Source organism: Galeopterus variegatus, unplaced genomic scaffold (assembly GCF_000696425.1).
Source record: "Galeopterus variegatus unplaced genomic scaffold, G_variegatus-3.0.2 Scaffold863, whole genome shotgun sequence".
NCBI lineage: Eukaryota > Metazoa > Chordata > Mammalia > Dermoptera > Cynocephalidae > Galeopterus > Galeopterus variegatus.
Genome location: NW_007726974.1, coordinates 116,011 through 130,500, shown reverse-complemented (window position 1 = coordinate 130,500; position 14,490 = coordinate 116,011). Strand labels below are relative to the sequence as shown.

Here is a 14,490-nt window from a genome sequence, read left to right as displayed (position 1 = left end):
ATAGGGATGGCCGGTTAGCTCATCAGGTGAGCATGGTGCTGACAACACCAAGTCAAGGGTTTAGATCCCCTTACCAGTCATCTTTTTTTTTTTTTCCTTTTTGTCATTTTTCGTGACTGGCAACGGATCGCAACCCTCGGTGTTGCGCCCGCACCTCGCTCAGCCAGTGAGTGGCCGGTCTGTATGTGGGATCCGAACCCTCAGCGGGAGCGCCGCAGCGCTCCCAAGTGGCGCACTGTAGCAGTTCACCACCGGGCCGGCCCTCCTTACCAGTCATCTTTAAAAAAAAAAAAAAAAAGTTTTTTCTCTCTGATGTTCACATTGGATAATGTACACAGGATCCTAAACTCATGATTGTTTGATTTACAATTTTTCAACTTTACAATGGTGCAAAAGAGATATGCATTCAGTAGAAACCATGCTTTGACTTTCGAATTTTGATCTTTCTGTGGGCTAGCAATATACAGTCCAATACCCTGTCATGATTCTTTATAGTGGCAACAAGCCACAGTTCTCAGTCAGCCGGGCAATCACAAGGGTAGACAATGATACTCTACAGTATACTGTGTTGCAAGATGATTTTGCCCAACTGTAGACTAATGTAAGTGTTCTGAGCACGTAAGGTAGGCTAGGCTATCTTCAGGTTCACTGACTCCTTGGTCATCTCCATTCTGCTATGAATGCCAATGCATTTTCAAATTTTGATTATTGTATTTTCTTAGTTCTAAAATTTCTGTTTGGTTGTTTTCTATGTCTTCGGTTTCTCTGCTGATACTTTCTATCTTTCATTTCTAAAATCCTTTTCGGATAATTCCAATATCTGGGTCATCTCAGTGTTCAGACTTTCCTGATTCTTTGTATGTAGAATAATTTTGGATTGTATCTTAGACATTTTAGATATTATGTTACAAGACTCTAGTTCTTATTTAAATCCTACTGAAAATGTTGGGGTTTTCCTTTCGGAGGTAGTAGGTTCATTTGGGTTGAGTTCTGATCTGCCTCCTGTGGCTGTAGTTCCAATACCAGTTCAGTTTTCAAAGCCTTTGCCATGTAAGTCAGATTTGTCATAAGCATGTGCCATCCAGGGGCCAGTCAGAAACCTGGATGTTCTACCTACTAGTTCCGCTCTCAGAATCATTGGAATACTGTTTAGGGTCAGATCCATGCATGATGAACCTAGGAGTTCATATGTAACTGTATGGAATCCATTTCTCGAGCTCCCTCCTCTCCACAGTCTCCCCATACTCTCCTGTTTTCAAGACCCCCCTTTTCCTGGTCTTCTAACCAGAAATCAGGGCCTTTAAGTCTCCCTGCTCAGCCACATACCTTCTGTGATTGGGTCTGCTCTGAGGCCAAGTAACAGGATGAAGGGAGGAAAAGGATTCCCCTCTGTCAGAGTTTTAGGTGCTTTCTTGGCCTCCACTACTGCTCCTGCTGCTCAGTTTCAGCTTCAGTATGGGGCTTGCCTGGAGACAGGGCCAGACAGAAAAGAAAAAATGGGATTTTCCTCACTCTCTATCTTCTAAGGGCTCCCCCTTTCTATTCCTCAGACCAGAAAGACAAGGTGTCTCTTGGAGTAATTTCTTTCTGTGTCCAGTGAGCAGTTCCAGGATTTATACTGGCTTTGAGACCAGGCCAGGATATACGGGTGCAAACAACAAAACAGAAAACTCTCTGCCACACTGTACTTCAAGTTCTGGTTCCCATCCCCAGTCCACCTGCTATCATCTCTTTTTCAAGTCCTCGGATAGCTGACTCATGCGTTCTGGCCAAGGCTTTTAGTTGCAGCCAGGGGGAGAGACAGACTATGCTGACTCTGTCTTACTTACAACTGGAACCCTAAGAAATTTATTTTATTTATTTATTTATTTTTTTGTCTTTTTCCGTGTCCGGCAACGGATCGCAACCCTCAGTGTCGCCCCCGTACCGGACCGGGACCAGCAACGGGATCGCAACCCTCGGTGTTGCTCCCACGCCTCGCTCAGCCAGTGAGCGGGAACCGGTCTGTATGTGGGATCCGAACCCTCGGGCGGGAGCGCCGCCGTGCTTCCCAAGCGGCGCACTATAGCAGTGCGCCACCGGGCCGGCCCTATTTTTTTAAAAAATACATGCTCATTTGTGGAAAAAGGAAAATAAATATGGCCATCCACAATATTCCTATTTTCAGGCAGTAACCAAGTTAACATTTTAGTATTGTGGTATATTTCCTTCCTTATAGGCATATTTTTTTCACAGCTGAGAAAATATAATTTTGAGTCCTTTTTTTAATCCCTTTTTTAATATTCAGAATTTGATATGGTGGGACCAGGATTTCACAACCTAAGTGGGAGAGGTTGAGGGTTCTTCAGAGGATCCAAGTCCTTTTCCCCAACAGTTCACTCTGCTCTTTCGGACTCAGAGTAGAGTGGCCTGTGACGGAGACAACCTAGGAAGAACAATGTCATGTTGGAGTTTAATGCGACCCTGGAGTAAGGGAGAAAGAAATGATCCCATAGCCCGGCAGCCTGATTTGGAGCAGGGATTCCAGTCCTCTGTGTGATTTCATGAAACTTTAACTTTCCCACTCCAAAAGGCTCTTTTTTTACAATTAAGTAAAGTCAACTAAATTTGATTTGAGAAATTTCAGTGAAGTTCATAATACCATGTCAGGTAAATAGGGACATGCTGGTAGCCTTAGAGATTTCCCCGAACAACCTCTGTTGAGATGGTGATCTCATTACAAATCCCAGGGGCAGGTTGCTGTTGACCTTGAAGCACACAGCCCGGCTTACCTATCCTGGGATGTTCAATGCAAACGCCCTAAGAATTTATCATCCTCTACCTCGGGATTTAGGACCTATATCACCCAGGAAAGAGCCTGGGATGAAAATTGAGAGGTGTGGTTCTTACCCTGACTATTCCACCACTTGGCATTGACTTCAGACAGATCCTGGATTTTTCTGGAATTCTGCCTACTCTGACATCCTTTAGTCTCCTAGACTGTTCCTGAGAATAGCAGGGATACTAAGTCAGGCCCAGTCCCAGGAGACATGATTGGCTTCTCTGGGTCAAGAATTCCTGATGGCCTTGCCAAGCCTTCCTTAGCCTGCAGCATGGTTAAGAATGGTTTCCAGGGGCTGGCTGGTTAGCTCACTTGGTTAGAGCATGGTATGGTCAGATTCAGATCCCAGTACAGACCAGCTGCCCCCAACCAAAAAGAAAAAAAAAAAAAAAGGCTTCCACCCAACCTTGCCTTCCTCTCTCCTCCACTGAAAGTCAAGCTTGCATCACGGTCTGACAGCTCTCCCAGCCTTCCCCAGCTCCCCTCCCATTTTCTCTCACAGATGTATTCCGTATAAAATCCTGCACTTTGAATCCCATCTTAGTTTCTGCTTCTCAGAGGGCCCAGACTAACACCCCATCCTGCCCACCTCTCAGGGGGCACAAAAAGATATACAAAAGCAGAAAACTTTAAACACACATAAAGGCCTGTTACCACAAATCCTTCTGGACTTCCCCTTAGCAAAAATTTGTAATGACTTTCCCTAGGAAAAAGAATGTTCTGCTGACTGAGCTGGGCAGCACCAGGCTGGTGAGGGGTCAGGGCAGCAAGGTGGACCTGGAGATGATCAGAGCATCCAGGGCTTCAAATACCAGGCCAAGGAGCCCAGACCTTGTCCTGTCTGCACTGGGAAGCAGAGAAGGCAGCTTCCAGCTCTTACTGAGCAAACATTTGCCAAGTGCTTGCTATGGGCCAGGATTGTGCAGTACAGCACTTGGATGGGGAGGATGCAGAGGTGTAGCCGACAGGATCCCAACCAGAGCAGGAAGCTCCCAGACTAATTCCTTGTGGCCCCAGGCTGTATCCTTAAGTCCTCAGGCACTCGCTCATCAAACATTCACTGTCTCCAGGTGGCCTCAGTGATCCCATCCTGGTATTCATGCCCTGTATAGTCATTGTGGGAAGGCCCACACTGAATAGGCTTGACATGTGTAACAAATAAGATAGAGAAATAACAGAGTGTGACCTTTGAGATTAGATCCAAAAGGACATTTGTGGCTCCTTGCTCTCTTGAATCACTCACCCTGCTGGAAGCCAACTACCATGTCATGAGGACACTCAAGGAACCTCATGGAGAGGCCCACATGGCAAGGCACTGAGGCCTCCCAATAACTGTGTCAATGACCCATCTTGAAGATAGATCCTCCAGCCCCAGTCCAGCTTTCACATGACTGCAGCTTCATGAGAGACTCTGAGCCAAAACAGCCCACTAAGCCACTCCCAAATTCCTGATCCTCTGAATCCATGATAATTTACCCCAAATCAATGCAACTGATGCCCACTCTACCCCCAGCACTGTCCCCACTGTTATCTACTCACCTAGACCAAAGCAACAGGTCTTCCCTGGTCTTGCCTCCTGTCTCAAGCCCCTTCAATTTTTCCTCCACATAGGATCCGGACCAAACTGAAGGTCCATTTATCAAGAAATGTTTATTGAAGATTATGGCTCTTTCCATGGCTCTCCATTAAGTATTTTGTGTTATTTCCAGGAGGTGTTTGCAAGTGAGCAGGAGTAGTGCAATGGTGGAGTTTATGGCATCCCTGAGTTGATTTGGGGGCAGAGTAGGGAGCAAGAAGAGTCCTTATTTTCCCCAGCCCCCTCGAATGACAATCCCAGGGCCACGGGAGGGGCACTCTCGTAGCTGGGGCTGAGACAAGCCTTTGTTCTGAAGTACACAATGGCAGGATGCCCAGCACAGACCAGCTTCCCTGGCTTCCTCTGAGGCAGGACAAGAGGGCAGGAGGCAGGAGCATGCCCCGGGTGCTCTCAGTGTGTGGAGGAAGGCTGAGGATGGATGAAGAAAGAAGCCTTGGGCAGGAACCAGGAAGCACCTGTGATGAGAGTCAGCTTGCTGGCACTGGTTGAGGACCTGCTACATTTCGGGCACTGTTGCTAAGCACTTCCCATGCATTAGCCCATTACAGCTTCCCAGAGCTGTATGGCATTAGGTTCTACTGCTGCCCCCACTTAATACACAGAGACACAGGAGGGGAAAGTCCCTGTCCAAGGTCAAACGGCTTGGACGTGCCTGAGCCAGGATTCGAGCCCGTGTCTGACTCCACAGCCCCTGTTCTTGACTTGAACTCTCTTCTGCCTACTCCATGCCAGACACTGTGCTGGTCAGGGCTGATGAGATAGCAGCGAGCCCTCCTGAGAACAGTCCAGTTTAGAAGAGAGACAATAATCCAGTTCCAGGGGTGGGATGTGATCAGGGACCTACCTGGAGAGGTGCAGGGAGCTGGGGTGACCTTTAGCTGTTGCAGATACAGGTTGGCACAGCATAGGGTGGGGGTGGGGTGAGGGAAGAGCTTTCACAAGAAGGCAACATCTGTTATCCTGAGGAGAAGGCTTCATAGCAGGCTCAGAGAGGTGAAGTGACTTGCCCGAGGCAGCAGAGCTAATGAGAGGCAGAGCCTAGAGGGACAATGACATTTCAATGGGACTCTCCCCGATCTGGGACCTGCTGAGCCCTCACCACTAGTTATCACTATGATCCTTACCCCCAACAATACTGATACTGTGAACACAAGAGAGACCAGCCTGGGATCACACTGTGAGTGGGAGAGGCCAGGACTCCAACCCAGGCTTTCTGACTCCCAGTCTAGTGCTCTCCATGGCCACTGCTGGGAGAAGAGATAGAGAAGGCTTTGGCTGTGGCCTTGGAGGAATTGCCTCAATGTCCAAAGGTCCTGAATCTGGTGACAAACCAGCTCAAAATAAACCAGGTCAAGTACAGCTCCAATAACCCCCTGTCCCCAAACCACCAGGGGTAGGCTTTGGTCTCACAGGAGGCTCACTCATTAGCCAAGCATCCCATGAAGCCCAGGAGCCTGGGTGAGGGTGACGCAGAGAGGTTCCTGCTATAGCAGTGGGCCTCCTTGAATGGGGAGGGATCTGAGTCACCAAGAAGGCTCTGCCTGAACAAAGCCATCTATTCCTCTGTCCTGCCCAGCCAAGCCTGAGAGTAGAGTCCAGAGGTGCCCAAGCTACACAAGGACAGGGCTGAGCCAGTGGCATCTCTGAGTCACAGGGAGGGTGGGCAGTGGGTGACTCATCCCAGGCCCACTTCTGCAAGGCCAGCCTGGGTGGAGGCTGGGGCCAAGAAACCCTGGGCTTGTCCTGCTAGGCGCTGGCTGCCTGCCGCCAGCTTTGGGCAGATCCTTCCTGCAGCCCTCCCTAGCACTGGCTGGCACTGTGGTCCTTTACGAATTCTGGTTACATGAAGGAATGACTGATTCCTCCCTGAATCCCGGTCCCCTTAGACCCCAGCCCCAGCCTGGTCTAGCTCCTGCTCTTACACAGAGGAGACACTTTCCAGGTGGGTCTGTAACCTCAGAAAGGGTGGATGACTAGCCCAAGATAGGGACAGAGCCAGCTGGCGTCATCGCCTCCTTCCTCACTCCCAGTCCTGCCCACCAGGCTTCTCATGGGAATCCTCTCCATGGGGATCATCAGCCCCATTTTGCAGATATGGAGACTGAGGCTCAGAGAGGGAAGGCTCCCTACCCAAGGTACACAGTGAGGTGGGCAGACCAGGATTAGATCCCAGGTCTCCCCACTCCATCCTGGGTCTCCAGGGGAGGTAGCTGGGAGGGCAAGTGAAGTACAGAGAGCCGAGGAAAGGCTGAGAAGTGGCATGACAGAGCTGAGGGCAGCCAGCCAGTCAGGGAGGCTCTGGGCTGGCTCTAGGGGTGGACTCCTGTCGCTCCCCTGAAGGCCCTGGGCCAGCTCTACAATTCCCCCTGCTCCTCCTCCCTGAGTCCACTCGATCCCCTGCCCTCTGTACCCACAGCCTGAGCACAGCCTGAGCACAGCCTGTCATCAAGAACCTTCCTCATCAGGACTCCTTTTTGGGTTTCTCTTTGAAAGAATTGCAGGTTTGGGTTTTCTCCCACAGGCCAGGGTTTAGCCATCAGAAGGCAGGAGGATGTGCAGGAAGAAGGACCCAGACAGAAGGAAAAGCATGTGAAAAGACTCTCATGAGCAGGCCTGGTATTGTAGGTACTTGAAGTTGGTGAGGCTGAAGGCCAAGCCCAAGGGGAAGAGAAGCGAGGCCACAGGGGCCAGATCCTGAGGGCCTTGTGGTCTGGGGTAGAAAGTTCTGACTTTGTTCCGCAGAGCAGTGTGGAGCCACAGAGTGTATTTTAGAAAGATCCCTGCAGAAAAAGGGGACTGTGAGGAAGAGGGAGTCGTCTCTTCCCAGGCAGAGCAGGGAAGAGGCCTCTGCCACCATCCAGAAGAAGGGCAGTGGTGGCCTGGCCGTGGAGGGACTTGAGATAACAGGGCTAAGCTGGGGCCCTGGACAGGCCGTGATGGGTAAAGAAGGATGTTCTAGTTTCTGCATGGGTGGCCCACTGCCCTCCCTATATTCCCTTGGGCATATAGCCAAGAAATGACACAGGTGTACAAGCAAAAATAGTTTATTTGAGGACGGAAGACCCAAAATCGGGGTTCCCAGGGTGAGGCCGCAGCAGCTGCCTGGAGTTGGCACAGACTACCACGGCTCCCTGGGGGAACCCAGCAGCAGAGGCCCTTCCCTGAGCCCCTAGCTGCCTCCCCCACTGGAGGAAGGATTGTGTAACCTCTAAGAATCATCATCATCATCATCTTAACACGTTTGAGGTTTTCAAAGTTTGCCCAACAATTTTCGGCATAGTTGTTGATACTAATCATAATAATTACTCTGACAAGCACAGTGACTGTGCCAGTCTTGGACCCACCATCCAGTGGTGAGTGGGGTTTGTGACAGGGGTGCAGCAGACAGAGACAAGAGGCAGGTCTCTCTGGGAGTCCCCGTTCCAGCCTCCAAGGCAGCCTTCCAGAAGGTGACTCTCCCTCCCATGGCCTGCTCTCCACTTTTCCCACGGCCATTGGCTGAGGTTAGTGTCAGGCTGGAGCTGTCCCAGGAGCTCCCACAGGTCTCAAAGACCCTTGCCAGGCTGGCCCCTCCGCCACCGCCCCTGGTGGGCAGCCCAGGAGGCCACAAACTCGCAGTTGTGATAAAGGAACATTCCTGAAAGGGTCAGTGCAATGCCTACGTAGCTGAGGGCGCTGAGGCGGCTGCCAAACAGGAGCCAGGATAGAATGAGGTTGCCCACAACAGTGAGGTTGCCCAGGACGTGGACGGTGAGGGCAGAGGTGAGGGCCAGCAGAGAGAAGCTGGCCAGGTTGTAGAGCACAGACAGGAGGCAGCTGAGTAGGACGCAGGCCCAGAGGTGGGAGTCAGCCAGTGTGGGCAGTGGGGCCATGCCAGCCTCCAGCACCAGGGCCGCGCCTGCCAGCAGGCAGAAGCTGGGCAACGAGGTGGCATACAGCAGGGTCACCGCATCCAGCTGCTCCTCCTGCAGCAGGGCACCTGTAACCAGGACAGTGGCCATCAGCACCCAGTGGGGAGACAGCCTCCACTTGGCCAACCCAGTGTGACCTGCATGGCTGATCCTCCAAGGAGCCTGCCTAGCTCCTCAGGGAGAGTTAGTAACTCTTGCTTTGAAATGGGGTGGTCAAGCATCAGAGTCAGACCATCTGGATTTGTGACCTGTGTCCACTCCTGACCAGCTGTGACCTGGGCTTGCAAGAAGCACTTAGCCTCTGTAAGCCTCAGTTTCCTATCTGGAAAGTTAGGTAATAACAAAGCCTAACACTTGGGATTGTTGTAGAGATTTTTAAAAGATAACATATATAAAGCCCTTATAAGGTAAAGTCCTCAGTGAATGTAAAAACATAAATATATATAAGCCTGTTACCGCCCACTTCAAACCACTTCCCACAAGCTGAAGCAATAATCTGCTTGGCATATCCAAACAATCAATAAACGAAAAGTGGATTTAAAAAACGTCTTCAGGGGCTCCCCAGGCCCTGGAGGAAAAAGTCCTGCAGTTCTTAACCCAGCTTTGAAGGCCCTGCACCAACTGGCCCTGACCCACCTTTCTTGGCCTCAGCCCTTTTCATACTCACGAAGACCCAACACTGCAGCTCCAACCACCACTGCAGGGATGGGCCAGCAGAGGGTCCCAGTTCTGACACTTACTACCCATATAGCCTTTACATTAAAAAAAGATGGACCTGGCCAGTTAGCTCAGTTGGTTAGAGTGTGGTGCTGATAACACCAAGGTCCAGGGTTCAATCCCCGTACCAGCCAGCTACCAGCAAAAAAATAAAAAGTTTTAAAATAATAAATTGTTTAAGTCAAAATGGTGGGTCCATTCATTGCTTCATTCACTTATGACCATTGGGATGACAAGGGAACAACAAGAAAGTCATTGTGGGCTCTTGGCTATCACTCATGTTTATAAGCATAATCAGCATATTTTGCTACCAACACTGGGGCTTGTGAGATGAATCCAGCACTAAGAGGAGACCATTCAGCTTTGCAAGGAGAGAAGAGACCCTTGCACGGTGTGAACATGTGCCTGTATATGCATGTGTGTACATGTACTACCACCCGGCCAATTCACAAAGGCAAGGGTGCCACCGTCAAAGTTAGATATGTCCCTGGTGAAATGACAGTATTTGCATGAAGGCAGCGATGGTTTGGGGCCTTCTCCAAGTTGTAGTGGAGAGAGATGAATGATCTATACAAGTCCCTGCGCCGGCTCTTCGAGCCTCTATGCATTTCCTGACACACACTTTCCAAGCAGCCACAGAGATGCTTACTCATAGGCTATGCTTAGAATAGGAAATTTTATTTCTCTTGATTTCATTCTGATGTTTTGGCTTTGTTCTCTAGGCAACAGTCTCTCCAGCTCAAGCATTTCTAGAAATGAACAGATAATCAGGATGCCTCCCAGTCACTGGCTCCAAATTTAGCACTGTTATGAGCTGCCTGTGGCCTGCATGTTAAAAGTCCCATCACAGGAAGGTGTTTGGGTTTTCAGGTGAACTTCACCTTTGGCGAATTTCACCCCTGTGAGGCATCGGGGCAGGAAGGCTCTTACCTCCCCACCCAATCCCTTGTGCCTGTTCTGCATCCCGCCCAGGCCTCTGCCTCCCCTCCCTGCAGCCCAGGCAAAGGGCAGTGATTCCATTAGAGGTGACTCAGCCCCACCTGGGGCCCCCAAAATGTCAGCCTGTTGTCCTGCCTCCTCAGCCCCCCAAACCCTCCATTTCAGCCTCTCCTTCTCCAAAAGGCATTTTTGTCTCGGCATAGGAAACGCACCCAAGCTTCTGCCCCATGCAGACAACAGCTGCCCCTCCTCTAAACCCCGTCTGCTTGCTGCTGGCTCATCCCCTCTTGGCTCCTTCACTGGCTATGTGATATTAGGCAAGTCACCCTCTCGCTATGGCTCAGTCTCCTCATGTGTAGTATGCGGAGGGTGACAACATGTGAGGTGCTGGACACAGGGCCTGAGGCCCAGTGGTAACTACTCACCACAGTTGCTGGCACGATCCCCTGCACTCTGCTTCTGCTGGCTGACACCCACACCCTGGCACAGCCTGTTTCCCATTCCCAGAACACCCTTTCCAGCTATGTCGGTATGATGAGCCGGGCACAATGTGAACATCAGTAAGTGCTCACTACCAGGATTACATTATTATTATTATCATTACTGCACGGCTCCTTTCCTAGGCAGCTTTCTTGGGTCTCCCCAGGAAGCAACTGCCCCACCACACCTGTGCCCCCCTTTGCTATAGAACTTCTCTCTTGCCACTGTGATCTCTACTTCTAAGTGCATCTCCCCAATCAGCCTGAGAATTCATAGGACAGGGATTGAGTCACCTTGCTCTGTGACACAGGTGGGTATAGCTGAGAACAAGCTCAGCAAGCTGACACCCACCCCATTTCCCAGCCCTTCTGTGGATAGGAGGGTGGCATCACCCTCCTCTCCCCATGTAGCCCCTTGGGCCTTCAACTGGGCCAGGTAGAAGAAAAGCTTCTGGCCCTGTCCATAGCTGCCTGGGTTCTCCTCTTCCTGGACTTTTGTCCTCTGCTCCCACGGAGTCTGCTCTCAGGAAAGAAGCTGGTGTCAGCCATTTACACTCTAGTTCGAATCTGGCCCTCGTGCCTGTCTTGGAGCCTTTGGCAGCAGAAACCTCCTCTTATTCAAAACCCATCTCAGCTCCTGGCTCCAGTCTGTTCCTCCCCATCCCTGCAGGGCTTCCATCTCTGTTGGCGGGGCCTCCAGCCTCCTAAGTTCCCTTCTTAGCACTCTGAGCCATGTAGCCTAACCAGCCTACCAATTCAGCTATCAGATCCATCAATAAATCCTTCACTTAAGGAATATCTGCCCTGGGCCAGGCCCTTAGCCAGGTGCTGGGGATACAGAGATGATCCTAAGTCTGTCTGGTGGGAAGAAGACAGGTAACCAAGTGGCTGTAATACAGGGCATTCAGAGCCATGATGGGGGAAGCAGAGGGCACTTGGGAGCTCAGAGCAAGCACCCAATCTGCCCAGGGGGTCAGGCAGTTGAGACCTGGGAGGAAAGGAGGAAACTGGTCAAAGCCAAGAAGCAGCCTGGTGCCAGGCACATGGCAATCGGTGCCCTAGTGCCTGAGGCGTGGCCAGCCGTAGACCCTCCTGCAGGCCAGGGCTGGCTGGGGCCCTGTGTGAGGAGCACTGGGCCTCAGCAGGTGCAGTGTGGGACTTGAGGCTGGGACCTTCAAAGCCTGTGGCCTTGCCCAGCAGGGCCCCACAGGGTCAGGTTTCCCAGAGCCAACTCATGCCGAGAGCTCATGCCCAAGCCCAGTCCCCAGCTCTCATGTAACCTAAGAGCAAAAATAGAACTGGGCTTTGGCCCAGTACCTGAGAGGATGGGGACAGAGCCTCTGGGTCCCAGCTCTGAAGATGCCAGGGCAGGACTGAGCTCTACTTCAACCTTCCGCAGCTGGAGGCTGCTCCCAACCCTAGCCCAGAGCCCTCAGACAGCCTACTTCCCTCTCCCTGACCTGAGTCACAGAATCTCAGGATTGGAAGGGAAGGAGAGCAAGAGGCCCCTTGCATTCCATCAACTGACCCTCTTCCACTGAATAGATGGGAAGACTGAGGCCCAGATAGGATCTGGACCTGCCCAAGGGCACTCAGTAAGTATAAGCAAAGGTATGGCCAGAACCCAGGCCTCCCCCATGTCTCCCTTGGGTTGAGGCAGAGAGGGTGGGGACAGTGACTCAGACACCCCTCAGTGGGACAGGCAGGAAGCCAGCCTTTGCCCTCAGGCAGAGTGATCTAGTAGGGTCTTGGTCTGGAGGCTGGGCCCTATCCTCTGTGCAGAGCCCCACTGCCCCCTTTCATCAGAGGCAGTCTGGAGTCACAGGAACCAGGCTTTGAGTCCTTGGGAGCTGTGTGACCTTGAGCAGATCATGAACCTCTCTGGGTCTCAGTCCCATCATCTATAAAATGGGGATGAAGGTGGTGGTTGCCATGATGACTCAAAGTCAACACCTGGCACTGGGCCTGTCACACTGTAGCTCCCAGTAAACATCAGCCCTTCCTAGACTTAGCCAAACCCCTTGCCTTCCAAATCCCAGCTCAAGGCCTTGCCCTCTTTTCCCCCACCCTGGTCCACAGCCTTACACCACATCACTTGGACAGCATGGAGTCCAACTGCCTGGGTTCAAATCTTGCCTCTGCTGCTTGCTGGCCACATGGCCCAGGGCAAGCCCATCTACCTCTCTATTAAGTGGGGACAATATAGCACCTGCCTAGATCACAGGCAGTATGGGGATCCAGTGAGATAAAGGGCTTGACAAAGCATGGGACACAGATCACTGGCAACTATTATTAAATGTTGGTCGGGCCTCCAGAGCCTAAGTTTGGGGCCTAGAACTCACTGAGCTGTTGGCCCTCTCTGAGCCTGTTTCTGCCTCCTCCAGAGCCATAAGCCTCAGTTTCCTTGTCTGTAAAATGGCGTAATAGCCATGTCCCCCACAAGGCCATCCAGGCCACACAACCACCCAACCTCCACCTCCTCAGCCAGTGACCCAGGCACTCACTCTGCTGCACGGACTTGAGGCCTCGGAGGCAGGTGGCTACCAGCAGGAAGCCACAGCCAGCGGGGGGTGTCCGAAGCTCACCGGCTAGGCTGCAGGCGGCCCCCAGGCAGAGTGGGCCCATGGCAGCAAACTGCAGTGGGTGGTGACGACGGCCAAGCAGCAGCACCGACAGGGCCAACGTGAACAGCGGCGTGGTGGTGGTGGCCAGCTGTGCCAGGTCCAGGGGCACTGTGGTCAGGCCCACGTTGCCGCAGGCCATTGAGGTGCCAAAGGTGAGGCTGAGCAGCAGTATTTGGCAGCGAGTGCTGCCTGGCATGGGACGCCGTGCCCCCCGGTGGCATGCCAGCGCTGCAGCCAGCATGTGCAGCGCTGAGAGCAGCAGAGGCCTCCCGAAGCCATGTACTGTGAAGATCCACTTGTTAAGGCTTGACATGCTGGCCCCAGCCAACAGCCATACCAGTGCTGCCAAGGCCACTCGGCTCCGGCTAGGCTGTCTGAGGGTCTGGGGGCCGCCAGGAGGCCACTCAGGGGTCCCAGCCACCCGAGCACCACCAGCCACTGCTGGTGCTTCAGCTGAGGTCATCCTGCCGTCATGGTGCTCCAGTGGGCAGCAGCACATCTGCACCAGTGGGGCTGGGGCAGGATGTGGGCTCCCCAGTGACCAGCTCTGGGCCACCAGAGAGCCCTGCTTTGGGACAGGCCAGATCCCAGTTCCTTGTACCTTGTGCCCCGTCTCAGACAGGTGAGAGCACCACTACTTGTGCCAGGCCCGTGCCAGCATTGGTCTGGGAGCTAAGCTGACCATGTTCCCAGTTCAGACAGGGTAGAACCCTGGGATGCCAGGATCTATGGTGCTCAAGCCTGGCCTAGTAAGCTCTGGGCAACTCTGCCCCGTGCCGGGTGAAGTCTCCACTCTCCTCCTCGCCTACGATGGGATCCTCTCCCTGTTCCTTTTCTTCTTCGGTCCCCAGGCCGTTAGGGTGGGGATCCAGACACTGGGACCTACTGCATGCTCAGGCCGTGACCAGGCCTGGCAGGGGCCATCCGGGCTCCGCGTCCGGTGGTGCCCAGGGGGTCGCGGCTCGCTGCCTCCGACTGTTCCCAAGCGGTACGGCTGACAAGCCGGCCCGAGCTCCGGCCGGGGCTAGGCAGCGCGCTCAGCTCGGCTCCAGCAGGACCTGCGCTCCAGCTCCGGCTCCCGGCGGCTCCGGCTGCGGCTGTGGCTCCAGGAGCTGCTCCCGCCCGGCTCCAACCCGGGCCATGCCCCGCCTTCCAGGCGCGGTCCCGTGCTCTCGGCTCCGCCTCCTCCACTGCCGCCACCGCCTGCGCCCCACCCGGAAAATTGAGCTGAGCCCCGGCCCCGCCCCCGTCCATGCCCCGCCCCCACGCCGCCCGCTCGCAGGCCCTCCCCCATCGTCCCTCCATTCCTTCATCAGCGCCTCGTTCGCCCTTGGCCTGCGCATCTATCTGCCCATTGGAGCCCGCCAGCGTTAGAGCTGGAGTAGTCAGCATGTCCGTCCCC

At 53.1% G+C, this 14,490-nt stretch overlaps 1 protein-coding gene and 1 non-coding gene across 3 annotated transcripts; one reads left to right on the top strand and one right to left on the bottom strand.

The window, feature by feature from the left end:
- Positions 1-7,446: 7,446 nt before the first annotated feature.
- SLC35E4 (solute carrier family 35, member E4) lies at positions 7,447-13,825 on the bottom strand. Of its 2 annotated transcripts, none has more exons than XM_008573001.1 (2): positions 12,969-13,825; positions 7,447-8,397 (listed from the first exon to the last, which is right to left on the bottom strand). In XM_008573001.1, the coding sequence occupies exons 1-2, from the start codon at positions 13,585-13,587 to the stop codon at positions 7,964-7,966; spliced, it is 1,053 nt and encodes a 350-aa protein (XP_008571223.1). In that variant the 5' UTR covers positions 13,588-13,825; the 3' UTR covers positions 7,447-7,963. The 2 variants fall into 2 exon arrangements, with proteins under 2 accessions (XP_008571223.1, XP_008571224.1); XM_008573002.1 differs by having other exon boundaries at positions 13,050-13,825.
- TRNAI-GAU lies at positions 9,107-9,180 on the top strand. The gene has a single exon. It is a non-coding gene; the product is annotated as a tRNA-Ile (tRNA).
- Positions 13,826-14,490: the final 665 nt, after the last annotated feature.

What these genes read in the sequence shown, in the direction of transcription:
- SLC35E4 (XM_008573001.1), bottom strand. Translation starts at nt 13,587, where the DNA reads ATGTGCTGCTGCCCACTGGAGCACCATGACGGCAGGATGACCTCAGCT. An exon ending in CCTCAAGTCCGTGCAGCAGA is followed by an intron (nt 8,398 to 12,968) that starts GTGAGTGCCTGG and finishes TCCTGGTTACAG; the next exon opens with GTGCCCTGCTGCAGGAGGAG.